At 41.7% G+C, this 17237-nt stretch overlaps 1 protein-coding gene across 1 annotated transcript in view; it reads right to left on the minus strand.

The window, feature by feature from the left end:
• SLC26A11 (solute carrier family 26 member 11) overlaps window positions 1-17237 on the minus strand; it is a 48105-nt gene that overhangs the window by 25921 nt on the left and 4947 nt on the right. Inside the window, exons 2-11 of the mRNA XM_043964029.1 lie at window positions 16559-16788; window positions 14487-14679; window positions 13591-13676; window positions 12161-12240; window positions 11090-11232; window positions 7808-7983; window positions 6621-6693; window positions 6377-6427; window positions 2926-2986; window positions 1564-1619 (exon numbers count right to left, since the gene is read on the minus strand). Coding sequence (XP_043819964.1) covers window positions 1564-1619; window positions 2926-2986; window positions 6377-6427; window positions 6621-6693; window positions 7808-7983; window positions 11090-11232; window positions 12161-12240; window positions 13591-13676; window positions 14487-14679; window positions 16559-16741 — 1102 coding nt within the window. The 5' untranslated portion in view covers window positions 16742-16788. The remainder of the gene's footprint in view (window positions 1-1563; window positions 1620-2925; window positions 2987-6376; window positions 6428-6620; window positions 6694-7807; window positions 7984-11089; window positions 11233-12160; window positions 12241-13590; window positions 13677-14486; window positions 14680-16558; window positions 16789-17237) is intronic.

A 17237-nucleotide genomic window follows, 5' to 3' on the forward strand; every position in this document is an offset into this window, starting at 1 on the left:
TCGTTTGATACCCACAACTCTATAAGCTAGTATCAGTGGTAAGATTTGAACCCAGGTCTCTACTGACTTGGGGCAGTTAGGTGGCATAGTGGATAGAGCGCCAGGCCTGTAGGCAAGAAGATTCATCTTCATGAGTTCAAGTCTGGCCTCAGACACTTACTAGATCTGTGACCCTAGGCAAGTCACATAACCCTGTTTGTCTCAGCTCCTCATCTGTAAAATGAGCTAGATAAGGAAATGGCAAACTGTTCCAGTTTCTTTGCCAAGAAAACCCCAAATGAGGTCATGCAGAGTTACACACAACTGAAACAACTGAACAATTCTACTGACTTCAGATCCAGCAATCATTCTACTACCTCACATAAAAAATTTTATGTATATATATATATATATATATATAATTAACAAACATTTACTATGTACAAAAGGTGGAAGTAAGAGTGCAAAACCAAAGGTTTCCTTTGGCTTCCTGTAAAATAGGATCAGGAAGGTTAATACTAAGAAAGGGCTATGGCTATCAAAAATACTAAAAAAATACTAAAAAGACCTTTCTGGCCATTTGAGAGCCAAGATGAAGATCAAAAAGGGGCTAGGACCAATGCTTGGTGTAGCTAGGGTGATTATAATAGATGACAAAAAGAAGGTAGAAGTACCCAACTTCTATTGTGCTTCTGTTTTCTCTAGTAAGGAGAAATTCCTACAGAAGTTTAAGTGCTATAAAACAATCAACACAATGGAAATAAAAAATTGGAAAAGATGTGTCAAGAATGAAACTTCTTTGTTTATAGTTTGCTTGATGGAGCTGCTCTTCCCATCTCTCCCCTTCCATTGCATTAATGCCATTTCTACTTTCTCATACAGCACCTATGAAACATTAGCTGGCTTCCTTATTATCTTTTCTTTTTTCTTTTTTTTCTTTTTTCAGGGCAATGGGGGTTAAGTGACTTGCCCAGGGTCACACAGCTAGTAAGCGTCTGAGGCTGGGTTTGAACTCAGGTCCTCCTGAATCCAAGGCTGGTGCCTTATCCACTGCGCCACCTAGCTGCCCCTGGCTTCCTTATTATCAATGAAAAAAATAATTTTTTGTAGAAATCTTGACAGATCTTTTTCAATTTTTATTTGTTTGTTGTCCTCCTTCCAGTTTCATCTTTAATGCTTTTTTGCTCTTGGGATGATCAGCTTAAATGGATCTCACAGAAAGCTTTCTATAAACTCATTTTCCATCTGTTGCTTCTTGATATTTTATTACATGAGAGTACTCATAATCTTCTACCATTTCATTTTGCAAATATTATAACACAATGGAGAAGCCACTTGATCTTCTTGCCAAGTGTGTGTATATATGCATGTATGTATTTATACACACATATATATCATACATGCATGTATGTGGCAATCATTCTGTTCCAGTCTTGATCTTGAACTACCAAACCAGCCTGAGTCAGGCCTAGTCTACAACAAAAGTATTTCTTGGATCCCCTGCAAAATTTTCCCTTCCCTCAAGTAATACTTTCTTACCAATGAAATGATGGAAGAAGTATCCCTGCCAGGACACTTCCTTACCTGTCACCAGTCCTCCTGCTGGAGTACATACTCCTGTCTGGGCATTCACTGCTGTCCTGGAAGGCAATCCAAACACCTAATGACTACAGCATGTTGGAGGAGGGAGGATGCTTAGAGATGGGGCATGGATTTAGAACTCTAAACTACGCTATTGTTCTAGCCAGATACATTTTTGTTGATGTGAGTTGAGCCAAGGGCTAATTTTCAAAGCAAAAGATTCATTTGGTAGCCAAGGATAGAGAGGGAGAGAAAAAAGCTGGAATCAGAGTTCTGGGAATGAATGAATGAAAAAGCACTTATTAACACCTTATTATCTGTCATATTCTGCTAAGCATAGAGAAAACATATACAAAAGCAAGAGAGACTTTGATCTAAGGAAGTTTTGGTTATAATGGTGGGGAGATAACCTGCCAATACATATAAGGTTGAAGAGGGAAAAGGGGAGAGGGTCAAAAGAATTCTGGGAGTGGGGAGAAGATGAAAAGACTTAGTGAAATAAAATCACTCTTTGACTCTTAGAGTAACTCTCTTAGGCAGTCAACAAGAATAGAACCCAAATTGGGATGCTAGAGGAGCACTAGGTTGGTATACCAGGGTGGAGGGTCTAGAAATCAGGATATTTAAATTCCAGGGTAAGAGATCGAGGGAGGGAAGAAGTTTGAAAACCAGTCTCTATTACATGAATCAAGTCTGAAGAATCTAATAAACACCTGCTATGTGCTGTGAGCCATAGGAGATACAAGGATATGTTTATTTTATTAAACATTTCTTTTATTAAAATTGAAAATATTTTATTAAAAATGAAGCTACAATGTAATATTTTAGTAATAGTATATAACAATAAGAATGATGTCACAAAGCAATGCAAGATTAATTGGTAAAGGGAGTATTTCAATAATGAGTGCAAGGAGTTCAAAGGCAGGAGAGATTGTTTTGGGCTTTCTAAAGAAGTTGGGATTGAAGATGATCTTGGAAGGGTAGGTAGCACTTGGATATCCAAGAAAAATTAAAAGAGGAAAGGATAGAGGACGACATTCCAGAGAAGGAGAGTACACAAAAGCAGCTATTTGAGAGACTGAATTGAGTCTTCTAACTCCACCCCTACCACATGACCCTGGACACTTTTCTGTCCCTGCCATGGGCCATTTCTGAAAATACCAAAATCTTGGCCAAGGGCTCCACAGCCCTCAATGCCAAAGCTTCTCCCTGTCTTAAGAGTTGGGAGCTAATTCCCTAGGCTGGAGAGGGGAAGAATGGGGGATTGCCTGTCTTCAGGCCATGGAGTCATTTGCTTGTCTAGGGACTAGGGCTGAGTCTCACAGCATTAGAGGCCAAAGGAAAAGCAGGGATTTGGTTACTCACCGTCCAAAGCTGCCTGTGACAGGGTAGGAAGAGACAAAGGAGCCCAGTAAATTGGTGAGACCTAGAAGTGAAGAGGGGTAGAATTTGGTTAGTGAGAGTCAAGAGCATCTCCAGAAGTAGAAGTGGGGCAGTGAAGTAACTGTGTCTGGCCAAGATTGGCTAGACTAGGCTAGGATACAGAGGCAGTAGCATCAAGGAAGCTCTAATATTAGGATTTCCTATTAGTTCCTTTAAGGGAAAGACAAGCTATTACTTGTCTTTTTGTTAGTTCCATGGAAGTCTTGGCCAAGACTCACTAGTTTTATTATTTACTGTGTAACCTCAAGAAAACCAATTATCCTTTCTGTGCCTTAGTCTGAAATGTAATGAGAACTGATTGATACAAATGTATATATAACAAATACAAATTGCTTTGGAAATTTGTAGCTTCTTCTAGTCTCACATGGTTCTCTTTGTGTCCAAGAACACACAACTACAAGACACCTGGCCTAGAGATTCACTGTTCTGGGCATTGGGGGAAATATAAAGATTAAATAAAAGATTTAGAGAGGGAAAAGACCATCTAATCCAAGCCTCTCCTTTAAAAGATGAAAAAACTGATGCTCAGACGCATTCAGTGCCTTGTCCACAGTCACAGAGTATCAAAGACAAGCTTTGAACTCAGGTCCTCCTGACTTCAAATCCAACACTATCCATTATATCATATTGTCTCTCTGCCAGTTAAGCCAGAAATAATCATAAGTGTCAATACACATAACAGCCACTCACTGTCAAGATCACCAAAATCCTTGAAAATAAAGATTCACAAATGGTTCCTGTTCTCATGGTGCTTCTACTCTAGTAAGTTCCTTAGATCAAGGATATATCTCCTAAGGATAGGATGGAGTTTTTCTCTATGCAAAGATGCCTGACCTGTAGAGACCTATAATTTGTGCCTTATTAGCCATAGGCTCTAACCAATTGCAATACTCAGTCTGACCCGACCTAGTTTTCAAATTATAGACCCCTACCAGTTGCATACACAGCCACATACACAGTCACACATCCAGTGGAAACCTTTCGTGTCCTGATTGGGATAGTTCAGCATGAGACAAAGCTCCATACCCAAGGCATAGCTGGTGGCACAGCTTAATCTTCCCTAAACTCGACATTCCCATAAGGCTGCTCTGACCAAGAAGGAAGTCAAGTTCGAGAAACATGAGAATCAGAATGAGGAGAACAAAGACAAAGGGCAAGCCTTGAGGTCCCAGAAAGACACTGCTAGAGTCTACTTGTTGGGACATTAATGATGGAGACTTGAATCCACACAGACTGACTGTGTCAGTTCAAAATGTGGACATTTCCATTCAAAATTGTTGATGCTACTCCTCTGCTTTAAAGTTATGAAAAACTGATTGACCTCTCTATTCCAGTTTGGTGAGTTACTAACCCTCCATTCCAAATATTTCTACCTCTAGTTTTTTGAGTTTCATGTTCCTATTTGTTCCCTACCTGCTCTTGCTTCCAACCTCTCTCTCTATTCTGTAGGTACTGCCTTATCCATGTATACCTTAGTGTCAAAGTCATAGCAATATACAGTTCTTTATTTACAAAGATAGCACTCCTGACCCACCATCAAGTACCCCAGAATGTTGTACTTCTGAGATGTAAGAATGAGTTGCACTGAGCCAGTCAAACTCTCTCTCCTCTGGTCCCCCTTGGAGCCAATGCACACATTTGCAAGCATGGTGGTCTGGGTACATAGAATTTCTTCTTCATAAAGCTATCCAGTCTCTATATAAATCAAGTTCCACCTTGGGACTTATTGACACCAATGGAACCAATGGAACAAATGTTTCAACTTAGCAGGTGGTGATTTGCTTACTGCTGGCTCTTAAGAAGTGAATGGGGACAATTATGATAAATGAGTAATTAAAAAGAACTAAGCAGAACCGATAATGATGATGATAGCTAGAATTTATACAGTATTTTAAGGTTTGCAAAGCACTTTATAAATATTATCTCATTTGATCCTCATAATAACCTCAGGAGGTAAGTGCTATTATTATCCTCATTTTACAGATGAGGAACTAAGGTAGACAGAGGTTAAGTGACTTGCCCAGGGTCACACAGCTAGTAAGTGTCAAGTGTCTGAGGCTGGATTTGAACTCAGGTCCTCCTGAATCCAGGGTCAGTGCTTTATCCACTGCATCACCTAGCTGCCCCCAACTTCTCTAATTCCTAATCAGACTTATCCCTATTATCCTATTTATACTGCTCAACTCCACAGGGTTCAAGGCATTCTCCAAAGATATCTCTGGATCAGAAAGCATACTTTTCTCCTGTAGCTTATTAGTCCCAAACTCCACTGACATTAACTTCTACACTTTGGTAATCAACAAATTGATTAAGTGGTCTTCCAACTTCAGTGCATGGTGTTTTGTTTTGTTTGTTTGTTTGTTTGGTTTTTTTGGTGGGGCAATGAGGGTTAAGTGACTTGCCCAGGGTCACACAGCTAGTAAGTGTTAAGTGTCTGAGGCCGGATTTGAATTCAGGTCCTCCTGAATCCAGGGCCGGTGATTTTTCACTTCGCCACCTAGCTGCCCCTCCAGTGCATGTTTTTTTTAAAAATTTAAAAGCTCATTTGCTTCTGCTTCTAACTGCCTAATCTCTATTCTCCTTGCTTTGACAGCTTTTCCCCTGATTACAATTAGTTACTTCTGACATTTCTGGTGCTACTTTCTTCCACGATGTACCTCAAAAATCTCAGTGGATCAGAAGGAACTTTCTTTTTGTTCCAAAAAAGGAATGAATCCTCTATATAGTTTAATCAAAGGTTTTGCCACTGTGAAAAAAACAAAACAAAATGTTTCTAACCAGCCCATTACTTAATGCTTGCTTCTTCCATTTGAAAGATAGAATTTAATCTGTTCTTCATTTAAAAGAGTAATTTAACTAGGGAGCTATTGTAAAAAGCAAAACGAACAACAGCAACAATCAAGAAAAACAGACAGCACCTCTGCTCATAGGCTAAAAATGTCATGAACTAAGCCTTAACTTGGCTGAGTCCATATGGCTTAAGGTTTTTCCATGTTTAAAATGTACTAGGAACGCAGGAACTCATAAAAATCTAATTAATTTTATGTTAATGTGATAAGTATATATTCTTCAATCTCCTCATAAGCAGCTAGGTGCACTGGGCCTAGAGTCAGAAAGAGCTGAGTTGAGTTCAAATCCAAACTCTGGTACTTACTAGCTGTGTAACGCTGGGCAAGCCACTTAAATTCTGTCTGCCTCAGTTTCTTCAACTGTAAAATCAGGATATTGGCACTGCACAAGCAAGCACTTAATAAATGCTTGTCACTTTCCTTGGTTATATAAGGCACATTCTTGGTACAGCCTAAGTTAGAAGATTCCTTCAATTCAACAATTCAACAAACCCATCTACAGAAATCTGAGGTTAGAGTCTTACCAATGGCCAATAGCTCTTGGTTGGAGTCAATGTGGTAATTGTTTTGAGATGCTAAAGAAAAGGGAAAGAAAGAAACTGTTATTAAAGCGAATGAGTCCTTGAGTCCTCTAACTAAAGTATCCAAGTGAAGGGGTGAAGAGTAGGCAAAGGCATTAGGGGAATGATAAAGATGAATCCCAAACAGAGAGAGGCCTGGTTACAGGAATATGCCAAGGAAAGGGCATTTTTAGCAAGGAGACCTTACCAAAGGTTTTGGCAATAGTGATGCTTTCCAACAGGGCCATTAGGGGCACCACAGCCAGCCCAACACCCATATCCTGGGAGAAAAGAAGGAAAGGGTGAGTATTTTAAAAAAAATTTTTTTGGTTTTGTTTTTGTTTTTTTAGTGAGGCAATTGGGGTTAAGTGACTTGCCCAGAGTCACACAGCTAGTAAGTGTTAAGTGTCCGAGGCCGGATTTGAACTCAGGTAGTCCTGAATCTAGGGCCGGTGCTCTATCCACTGCGCCACCTAGCTGCCCCTAAGGGTGAGTATTTTCACCAACTGGGCCCTGGGGACCCATATCCTTATAGCTTAGAGGATCCATTGTTGCCTGATATGCCATGAGGAAGGACAGATTCAGGTAGCTGAATGGGGGTTACCCTTCAGAGAAGAATGACTACCTGTCTTCCACCCTAAAGATAACAGAAGAGGAAACACTTTTTAACTAAAACACAATAGATTTAAGTTAAAAGTTTTCTGATACTTGAAAGCTGTGAGATCCCGAGATAAGCAGAGCCTAGGGCAGAGGAACTGGGACTTTGATCCAGGATACCAGAACATAAAGAGTGTAAAAATTTAAACCATGCCTTCCTTTAGTAGTTTAGCATTCACGGAGCTGAGCACCTATTTGGCAAGAATAATTAGTTAAAATATGAAGCTAACAGATGGCATAGTTTATTAAACAGTATTTACTAGCACCCAAGTGTAAAAATCTATAATAATTCATTCTCCCTGCTTGACTGAATTTGATTTAATTGCTTTTTGTATTATTTTTCACATTACAAATTACAAAATTAATTTGAAGGCACATTTCTTTTGTTTTCCCTATGTGCCAAAACTGAAGCATTCTAAAGGAATAACTGAAGAGGGATGTTGAACCTTTTATTTCTCTGAAGGTCTTTAAAGAAGTAATAGCCCGTCAGTACCTTCTGACAGAGGCAAAAGAACCATTTCAACAGACTCTTTTTCAGTGTGCAATTCTCTCACCAATATCTTTTTGCCAAAGAGCAATGACTCATCTCCACTTTCTTGCTAACAATTCAGCAATTCTAGATGGGACTTGGGCCTCATCACCAAACAGCATTAAGACCCCCATGGGGTTCTTGCATCCACCAGAGGGCAGCAGACACAGAAGTCACAGTAGTCTGGAACAGTCATAACTTCTACCCACCTGTACCATTTGGTTAAAGGACACAGTCCCATTGGGGGTAGTCACAGAGAAGGGAGGAAGCTGGAAAGGAGGGAGACCTTCTGCAGTTTTCCCAGTTAGAAGAAATGGCTGAGATCCCATCACCTGGAAGGAGTAGGCAATCAGGCCAGCAAATAGTATCACTAAAGCATTTCGGGCTAGAACAGAATGGAAACAGCAGCAGTTAACCTTTGCTCCAGACAAAAAGAATTAGTATGCAAGAGGAGAACAGAGTCAGTCTTGATTTCCCTGTGTGATTGCCAAAGATATCAGTTTATGGCTGCTTTTTAAGACTCAACACATATGTGGATGTTCAACATATACATGTGCATCATGTTCATGTATACATTATGAATCTATATGTGTTATACTCATGTGTGAATCTGTGGTATAATGAGAAAAGATCTGAATTAATAGGCTAGAGACATAAGTTCTGGCCTCAGCTCTACTACTTATAAGCTGTATGACCTTAAATAAGTTGATTTCCTCTTCTTTGGGCTTCAGTTTCCTCATGTGTAAGATAAATGTGATAGGGGCATCTAGGTGGCACAGTGGATAAAGCACCAGCCCTAGAGTCAGGAGTACCTGAGTTCAAATCCGACCTCAGACACTTAACACTTACTAGCTATGTGACCCTGGGCAAGTCACTTAACCCCAATTGCCTCGCTTATAAAAAAAAAAAAGATAAATGGGATGGACTAGACAATCTCTAAAGTCCTTTCCAGCTCTAACATTTTATGATGCTATTTATGAGTGCAGACAATGATAGAAACAGATAGAAAACGCCTGGAAATATCTTCCTCATCTTTCCTAACCTTACTAGTGTGTAAATTTTTTTTTTTGTGAAACTTTAAAGTCATATTATTTTTTTTCCCGGGGTAATGAGGGTTAAGTGACTTGCCCAAGGTCACACAGCTAGTAAGTGTCAAGTGTCTGAGGCCAAATTTGAGCTCAGGTCCTCCTGCTTTATCCACGGCACCACCTAGCTGCCCCCTAGTGTGTATATCTTTTTGCAAAAGTATCATTAGATTCTTGGGATGTGGCAAGGCTAAGAGAGTAAGGGTGACACAAATGCTATCTCTTTGAAGGAAGATTTTTTTTTTTTTTAGTGAGGCAATTGGGGTTAAATGACTTGCCCAGGGTCACACAGCTAGTAAGTGTTAAGTGTCTGAGGCCAGATTTGAACTCAGGTCTTCCTGACTCCAGGGCTGGTACTCTATCCACTGCGCCACCTAGCTGCCCCCAGAGGGAAGATTTTTTCCCCCCGTTTTCCTGAGATTGAGAACTGTCCTCAGAACTAAGAAGACCTGCCTTCAAGGTTGGCATCTGACACACAGTGGCTATGTGTCTCTGGGAAAGTCACTTAATATTTCAGTGCTCTGGGCAATTCTCTAAGACTCTAAGTTGTAAAGAAGGTGCCTTGGTGGAGGTGATTTCTTCATCTGGGGAGTTTCCTATACCAGTGAAAGAAATTATATAGGTCTATTCCCAATCCCTATCCATCTTGGGACCAGCCGTAATAGGAAAGAAGTGGCTGCAATTGTAGGTGACATTTAGAGTGTTAGGAAACTGCCTCAAGTTTGTTGTATATATCGTTGGTGGTTTGAAGCAGTGATCTCCAAAGTGGGGACTATGGGCTGTGCACAAGGGGTGTGTGATCAACCAAAGGTTGAGAAGATGGGTCGCACCCCACTCTCCTTGTGATAGCCAATCATGGAGTTTTTGTTTTTATTATAGGGTAGTGTAGGACAAAGAACGCTCAAAGCACAGGACTGAACCTCAGCACTGCCCCTAATTAGCTGTACGACTTTGAACAAGTTGCTTCATTCCTTTGGGCCTCAGTTTCCTCTTTTGTAAAATGTGGTGGGTCCCTTCCAACTCTAGATTTCTGATCCCTATAAAGCTTCCAACAAGTGGTCCTGTAAGTGTTTCAGTATCACCAACCAGAGTTGGGAAGTTTTCACTATTTACTTACTTTATTTTGAGCAAATTCAGTGCTCTCGAGTCCACATTTAATAAAATCATTCTAAAAAGATTTCTGGCTTTTTCAACAAACTGACTATGGACTGATTTTAAATAGTGAGCTCTCCTTGTGTATTTAGACAGTGGTCTGTTGCCAATTCTTTATCCCCCTGTCCCCAATCTCCAGTCTCCATGTTGCAGACTTAAAGTAATGGATCTGGGCTAATGGCTGGTGTCCCCCCCTCCCTAAAACACATAACATTATCATTAATTAATAGTTACTGAGGGGGCAGCTAGGTGGCGCAGTGGATGGAGCACCGGCCCTGGAGTCAGGAGTACCTGGGTTCAAATCCAGCCTCAGACACTTAACACTTACTAGCTGTGTGACCCTGGGCAAGTCACTTAACCCCAATTGCCTCACTAAAAAAAAAAGAAAAAAAAAAGAATAGTTACTGAGCACCTCCAAGGGATATGGACTCATTCTAGATGTGGATAAAAGGAGTGGCAATGTCCCTGCTTTCTTGGAGCTTACAGTCTAATAAAGTTGGACATGTAACCAAGACAAAATCCACAGAGACATATCTCTCTATAAACACATTAGTGAACATTGTTTGCTTTGAGATTTCTGTCTATTTCCTGGGTCATCCAGTGTTCTCTTTCCCTTCCTGGTCTAAGATTCCCCTCAAGGGGAATTTCCTTACAAAACAGATACTGACAAGGTGTTCAGAAGACCACAGTTCAGACAGAGTATTTCAGGTAAAAACTGACTATGGTCTGTGCACAAGGAGTATGCTCTTAAAACTTTTCATGATCACTTACTTTGTATTGGTATACATTTTCATATAAGGGGTGGTTGTTTGGGGAGTGGAGAGAGTACTTGTACATATTTTTTGTTTGCAGATGATTGTGTACTCAATACAGCCTCTGAATCTGAGAAGCAACAAAGTACAAGTCAATTCTCTACAGAGGTAAGTGGCGATAGGATATAATAGAAGGAGCCCTGAAATTAGACATAAAAGACCTAGGTTCAAGACTTGTTTCTGCTGGGGCAGCTAGGTGGCACAGTGGATAAAGCACCGGCCCTGGATTCAGGAGGACCTGAGTTCAAATCTGGCCTCAGACACTTGATACTTACTAGCTGTGTGACCCTAGGCAAGTCACTTAACCCTCATTGCCCCACCAAAAAAAAAAAAAATGATGGCCCAGTGCCTCTGGATGCAAGCAGGCCCTGATGCTTTTTTTTTTGGTTTGTCCTTCTCCACAGTCAGGTCCCTCAGTTCATCCTCCAGGGGGCTAGTTTACCTGTTGCAATGGCCCAGACTAGCAGGTGGCTGAGCCGGACACAAGGTGGCATGTGCTGGTGGAGGGGTGGCACTTGGTCCCTCATCACCTTCAGCAGCAGGAGGAGTACCATGCAAACCAGCCCTAAGACAGTATCTCCTACCCTGTGGGCAGAGAATCAGATTGTAAGGGCAGTGTACAATCCACATTCAGAGCAATCATATTCTCCTTGCCTGATTTGCTTCCTCTCATATCTAAAGCGTGTCATTCTCCTTAGAAGGAATACATGTTCCCTCATCTCTATCAACCCTTGCCTCCATGCATGTTCTGTCTCCCCAGATTCCTTGAGGACAGGGACTACCTCTTATTCCCCTTTTATCATCATTACCCTCCTCCAACTTCCACTGCCCACATATTTCTCCAAGCGCCTGATATTGAGCAATGATTTTGGGGTGGCTAGATGGTAGAGTGGATAGAGTACTGGGCCTCAAGTCAGGAAGATCTGAGTTCAAATTAGTCCCCATACTTACTAGCTGGGTGACCCTAGACAAGTCACTTAACCCTTTTTGTCTCAGTTTTCTCATCTGTAAAATGAGCTAGAGAAGGAAATGGCTAACTACTCCAGCATCTTTGCCAAGAAAACCCCAAATGTAGATCACGAAGTCAGACATGACTGAACAATAACAATGACATGACACTGGCGATCAACCATGGGTGCTGACTCACTTCTAGATTGCCCAAGGGAAGGAATCTAAAATTAGGCAGGGCCCAAGATGGAAACTGCAACAGGAAACAATTGGAAAGGAGCATGTTACAGTGAAAAGAGGTTCAGATTTGGAGTTAGAGGACCCAGAACCAAATCCTAGATCTGCTACTTTACTGAGTGGGTGACCTTGGGCAAGTTACCTCACCTTTCTAGGCCTCAGTTTCATTTGTAGAGTGAATAGGTTGAACTAGATGATCCCTTAGGTCCTTTATAGCTCTAAGTCTATGATCCTCTGAACTGTGTTCTTTTTGGGGGTGAAGAACCTCCCCTCCCTCCCTCCTTTCCCAGTGGACTCCAAATTAAAAAGCAGGTGGCCAGTGGATTACCTGGTCTGCCCAATCTTGCGGAAGGTATAATACAACTGAAGGAAAAACTGCTGAGGGATGTCATGCAGACCCAGGAGGTTCTGTGCAAAACCCAATGCTTTGTAAATTAATAAAATAATTAAACAAACAAAAAAATTAATAAGATGTTAATAAATGAACATTTACTGAATACCTATTCTAAGTAACCACAAGGTAATTTCAAGGGTGAGGGAGGTACCAGCAGCTGGGGAAAATCAGGAAAGGTCTCTCATAGAAGCTAACATTTGAGCTGAGCTTTGAAGGACATTCAGGATTTCAAGCAGTGAGGAGGGAACACATTCATGAACTGCCTGGGTATAAGTGGACCGGTGGGAGGTGGAAATGTCATTTCCAGGGAACAGCACACAGAGGCCAGTTTGGATGGACTGGAGTCTGTTAGGCTGAGTTACATGCAGTAACTCTGGAAAGATAGGTGGCAGCCAAGTTGTGGAAGGCTTTAAATGCCAAGCAGAAGGATGTCTGTATCTGATCTCAGAGGCACTGGGGAGCCCTACCTTAACAAGGGCAAGGATTAAGAGGATAGTCCTATAGTGCATCCCTTCATTCACATCTCCTCCCTCTATAGCCCTTGTGCCTATCTCTCACCTCTCATACCCACAGAGCAGCATCTTTCATGGAATTCTAGAGGTAAGGGGAGAAGAGAGGACAGAGGATCCTGAACCCTGTTGGGTCTCTTAGGGCCAAATAATAGCTAGCACAAGCAAAGACACCTCAGCATTCATGCTGGGTGCTATTCTGCCTCATATCAACTCACTGGCAATCTCCAAGACAAACTAGAGAGCAAAGTGGTAAATTGGCCAAAAAAAAAAAAAATCCCAACTGTATTAAATATGAGTGTACTGCAGAACCCCGGGACTGCAAGGGACTTTAAGAGCTCAGCTCATTCTTCTTTCTCCTTTCAGAACCATTGGAAACTATTCCAGTCAAATAAAACACTTCCTATTCCTACAAATTCCAGAAACAATCTCTCAACTTCCCTCAGATGAGAGTCTTTTCCAAAGTTTATTACAAATTATTTTCTTAACTCCAGTTAAAAAACCAGAACACTTTTAGGCTTCTCCCAAGCACCAATTATTCTTTCTGAGCAGGGATGTGGAAGAGGAGGAAATGACTCTAGGCCAGGAGTTCTTAACCTGTGCCTCCCTGTGTCCCCCCTGAAAAAAAGAGGTTGGTGAGAGACCCCTCTTAGCTACCTCCTACTCCGCTGAAGCCAAGTGAGACAACTACTGTAAAGTGCTTTGTGTTCCTAGGGAAAAAGGCTGGCTCTAACTTAGCATGTTACTGTTACTGCATCTGGGGATTTACTGCCCCTCAGACACCTGGGCTTCTTGCTCACTAGGTACCCTACTGAGGCCATCTCAGAGTGGGCAGCAGCACCATGATGTTCCTACCTTGATCTGGCCAAACCCAATAGTGATTGAAGCAGCAGATGTGAAGCCTTTAATAACAGGGTAGGAAATGAAGTCCAACAGGAACCCTGGCCAACACAAAAGGAAGTCAGGGAGTGACACTGTCTTAAGTTAAGCACTTTTCTAGTTCCAAGGAGATGTCAGAAAGTAGAGGTATGGTGAGTAGCAGGAGTGGGGGCAAAGGTGGGGAGGTAATGGGTGGGAAAGAATGGAATTACCCTGAATTGTTTTTACTTTTTCAGGAAAAGGAAAAAGAAATCAGTTATAGCTAACATTTATATAGTTAGTTATTATAATAAATGCTAGCTACAAAGTGTTTTAAAATTTACAAAGTGTTTTATGAATATTTTCTCATCACTTCTTCACAACAACCCTAAGAGGTAGGTGCTATTATTATCTCCATTTTGCAGATGCAGAAACTGAAACAGAGGTTAAATGATGTGCCCAGGGTCAAATAGTTTGTAAATGTGTGACCTCGGGTCTTCTGACACTAACTGTCTATCTACTGTGTCACCTAATTGCCTTTAAGAAGTAGAAATGGTGGGGGCAGCTAGGTGGTGCAGTAGATAAAGCACTGGCCCTGGATTCAGGGACCCGAGTTCAAATCCAGCCTCAGACACTTGACACTTATGAGCTGTGTAACCCTGGGCAAGTCACTTAACCCTCATTGCCCCTCTCTCCCCCCACAAAAGGAAGTAGAAATGGTGTCCTGAGCTTCTGAACACCCAGCCCAGTGACCTGGCTTGGGAGAGGCTGCTCTATCCTTTTGGAGAAAATAGAAGTGGGACCATTGAGTGTAGAAGGCAGAAACTGATGAGAAGGGGAACCTTTCCCAAATGATTCTGGAGACTCTAGGAAGGAAGTTCTAGATGTCTTACCCAAGTGCAGGATCCCCATGGCTAACTGGATACAGCCAGAGAGGAAAGTTAGGAGCACGGCATAGGCAGGCTGGTGTAAGGCATAGAAGGAAACCAGCAAGGACATGATGGCTGTGGGGCCCAAGGTCACATCCCGAGAGGTGCCCAGGAAACAATACACAAAACATCCCATGAAGGAGGAGTAGAGGCCATACTGCTCAGAGAAACAGAGACAGGGTTACAAGAAGATGAAGGAAGTCACTGAGCTGGTCAAAACCATCAGTCTGTGACTAAAGCATGTGTGTCTAGACGTGTATACAGGACATTGATATTTAAGCATGGTGTATATGTGGTTGTGATGATCAAGGGAACACACATTTATTACACAACTACTGTGTGCCATCAATACACAGTCACACATAGGGCATAACATGCAGGTGTCTACAAGTGGATTACCTAGAGTGACTGACTGGTGGGGACTGGGGTGTGTGTGTGTGGGTTCCCTCCTCACCAACATCCAGCTGGGGCCTAAGAACGCCAATAGTGGGACAGAACCGATTGGAGTTGGCATTGGATATGGAAGAAGGAGAATGAGTCTGTGTGTACATATGTTGATATGTGTCCCTGACTGCAGCCCAAAGACTCGTTACTTCACGTGATTTTGGATTGCCTGTGCCTTTGTTTCCCTCTTTTACAACTTAAAGTTAGGAGTTATCTTTCTATTTATTTGTCTATCTAACTGCATATGCAGATAGAGAAAGAGAAGTCTTTTTTTTTGTTTGTTTGTTTTTGTTTTTGAGAGGCAATGGGGGTTAAGTGACTTGCCCAGGGTCACACAGCTAGTAAGTGTTAAGTGTCTGAGGCCGGCTTTTGAACTCAGGTCCTCCTGAATCCAGGGCCTGTGCTTTATCCACTGCGCCACCTAGCTGCCCCCCCAGAGAAGTCTTAGACTTGTGATTTTATTAGCATAGGGACCTCCAAGATGAGGAGATGCCCTTTACCAGTACAGGTTAGCACCTTCTCTTAAAGATAGCCTGAGGCAATTAATAAGAAGTGAAATGATTTGGCCAAGGTCATATAGTATTTTTCAGAAGTGGAACTTGAAACCAGGTCTTCTTGACTTTGAGACTGCCTCTCCATATTTACATTTAGATAAATAGTTACCTAGCCAGCTAGCTAGTTTCATCTCTCTCTCTCCAGTTACATATAGCCATATAGTTTTATATAATTGGATACATATAACTATAGTTTTTAATATATATATAAGTATATTTACACACATATACATATGTATGTGTAATATATGCCTACATTAGAGGTTCTTAATCTGGGGTTTGTGAACTTTTTTTTGTTGCTTTTTTGGTTTTTTTGTGGGGCAATTGGGGTTAAGTGACTTGCCCAGGGTCACACAGCTAGTAAGTGTCAAGTGTCTGAGATGGATTTGAACATGGGTCCTCCTGAATTCAGGGTCAGTGCTTTATCCACTGTGCCACCTAGCTGCCCCTAGGGGTCTGTAAACTTTAAAAAAATATTTTAATAACTATATTATAATATAGTACAATATAATACAATACAATACAATATAATATAATATAATACAATACAATACAATACAATATAATACAATCTTCTGCAATTCTACGTATGTTGTTTTATGTATTTAAAAGCATTATTCTGAGAAGGTGTCCATAGGCTTCATCAGACTTCCAAAGGGGTCCAGGAATGAAAAAAAGTTTAAAATCCTTGCTAAGACATATGCACATATGTATGCATGTTTCATATATATACACACACACACACACATTCTGTTTTATACACATGCACAAATGTCCAGATGGGCACCATATATATAGATGCGTGCATATACATGTGTGTATGGGCACACATATGTGTCCATGTGTAATAAATGTTTTCTCACACATGTTATTGTGTATATGTAAGTATACCTATATGTCTAGGTTTATTTCCATGTATTTCTGCTCCTGTTGCTGAATAAATATGGATTGAAGGCCACAATATAAATGGGTTGTGGGTAAAGGTTACCACAGCACTGGCTGGAATGGATTATTATTGCCTCAGCTCAGATTTCTCACCTGTACAGGCAGCCCGGCCACCTCAGCGTAGGCCAGAGCCTGGGGCACAACAGTCAGCCCCACAGTGAACCCGGCGATGCTGTCTAGCTGCAGCCACTTCAGGGAATAGTGGGGAAGCCATCCCAGGATGGGAAGCCTCTTCCGCACTATTTCTAGGGAGCAGCACCAGGCTCTCTCTGTCATGCTGAAGTCTGCTAATGTGACCTAGACTCCGAGGACAGTGGACAGCCCTGTATAAAACAGAAAAACGGTCAGAGGAACTGGAGTTCAAGGGGCCTCCACCTCCAGTGGGGTCTTTATTTCCAGTAATCCTGGAAACCAGGCAGGCCTACAATCCCTGCTACCTCACTCTAGCTCCTCTGCCAACCAAATACTACTAGGTCTATGTTTGCAGTCTAAGGGGAAACAATGAAGCCTCTCTGGCTAGAAATGATAAGCCTCCTAGAGGGCATGAGCCCTTAAAAGAATTATGTCCTATATAACACAGGTAAAAGGGTGCCACCTCTCACCCCAGGAGGCAGGGGTAGTTTAAATATATCTGGGGACCTGACAAAGATCACCTTCATTTTTCTAGCCTGGGGGTAGGGGTGAAGGCAGAGGGGAAATACTGGTCCTTGGCAAAAGCTATGAAGCATGCAAACCTATCTTCTATACTATTAACACAGACTCCCCCCCCCTC

The sequence above is a fragment of the Dromiciops gliroides genome, chromosome 4 (assembly GCF_019393635.1).
Source record: "Dromiciops gliroides isolate mDroGli1 chromosome 4, mDroGli1.pri, whole genome shotgun sequence".
In the NCBI taxonomy this organism is placed as follows: domain Eukaryota; kingdom Metazoa; phylum Chordata; class Mammalia; order Microbiotheria; family Microbiotheriidae; genus Dromiciops; species Dromiciops gliroides.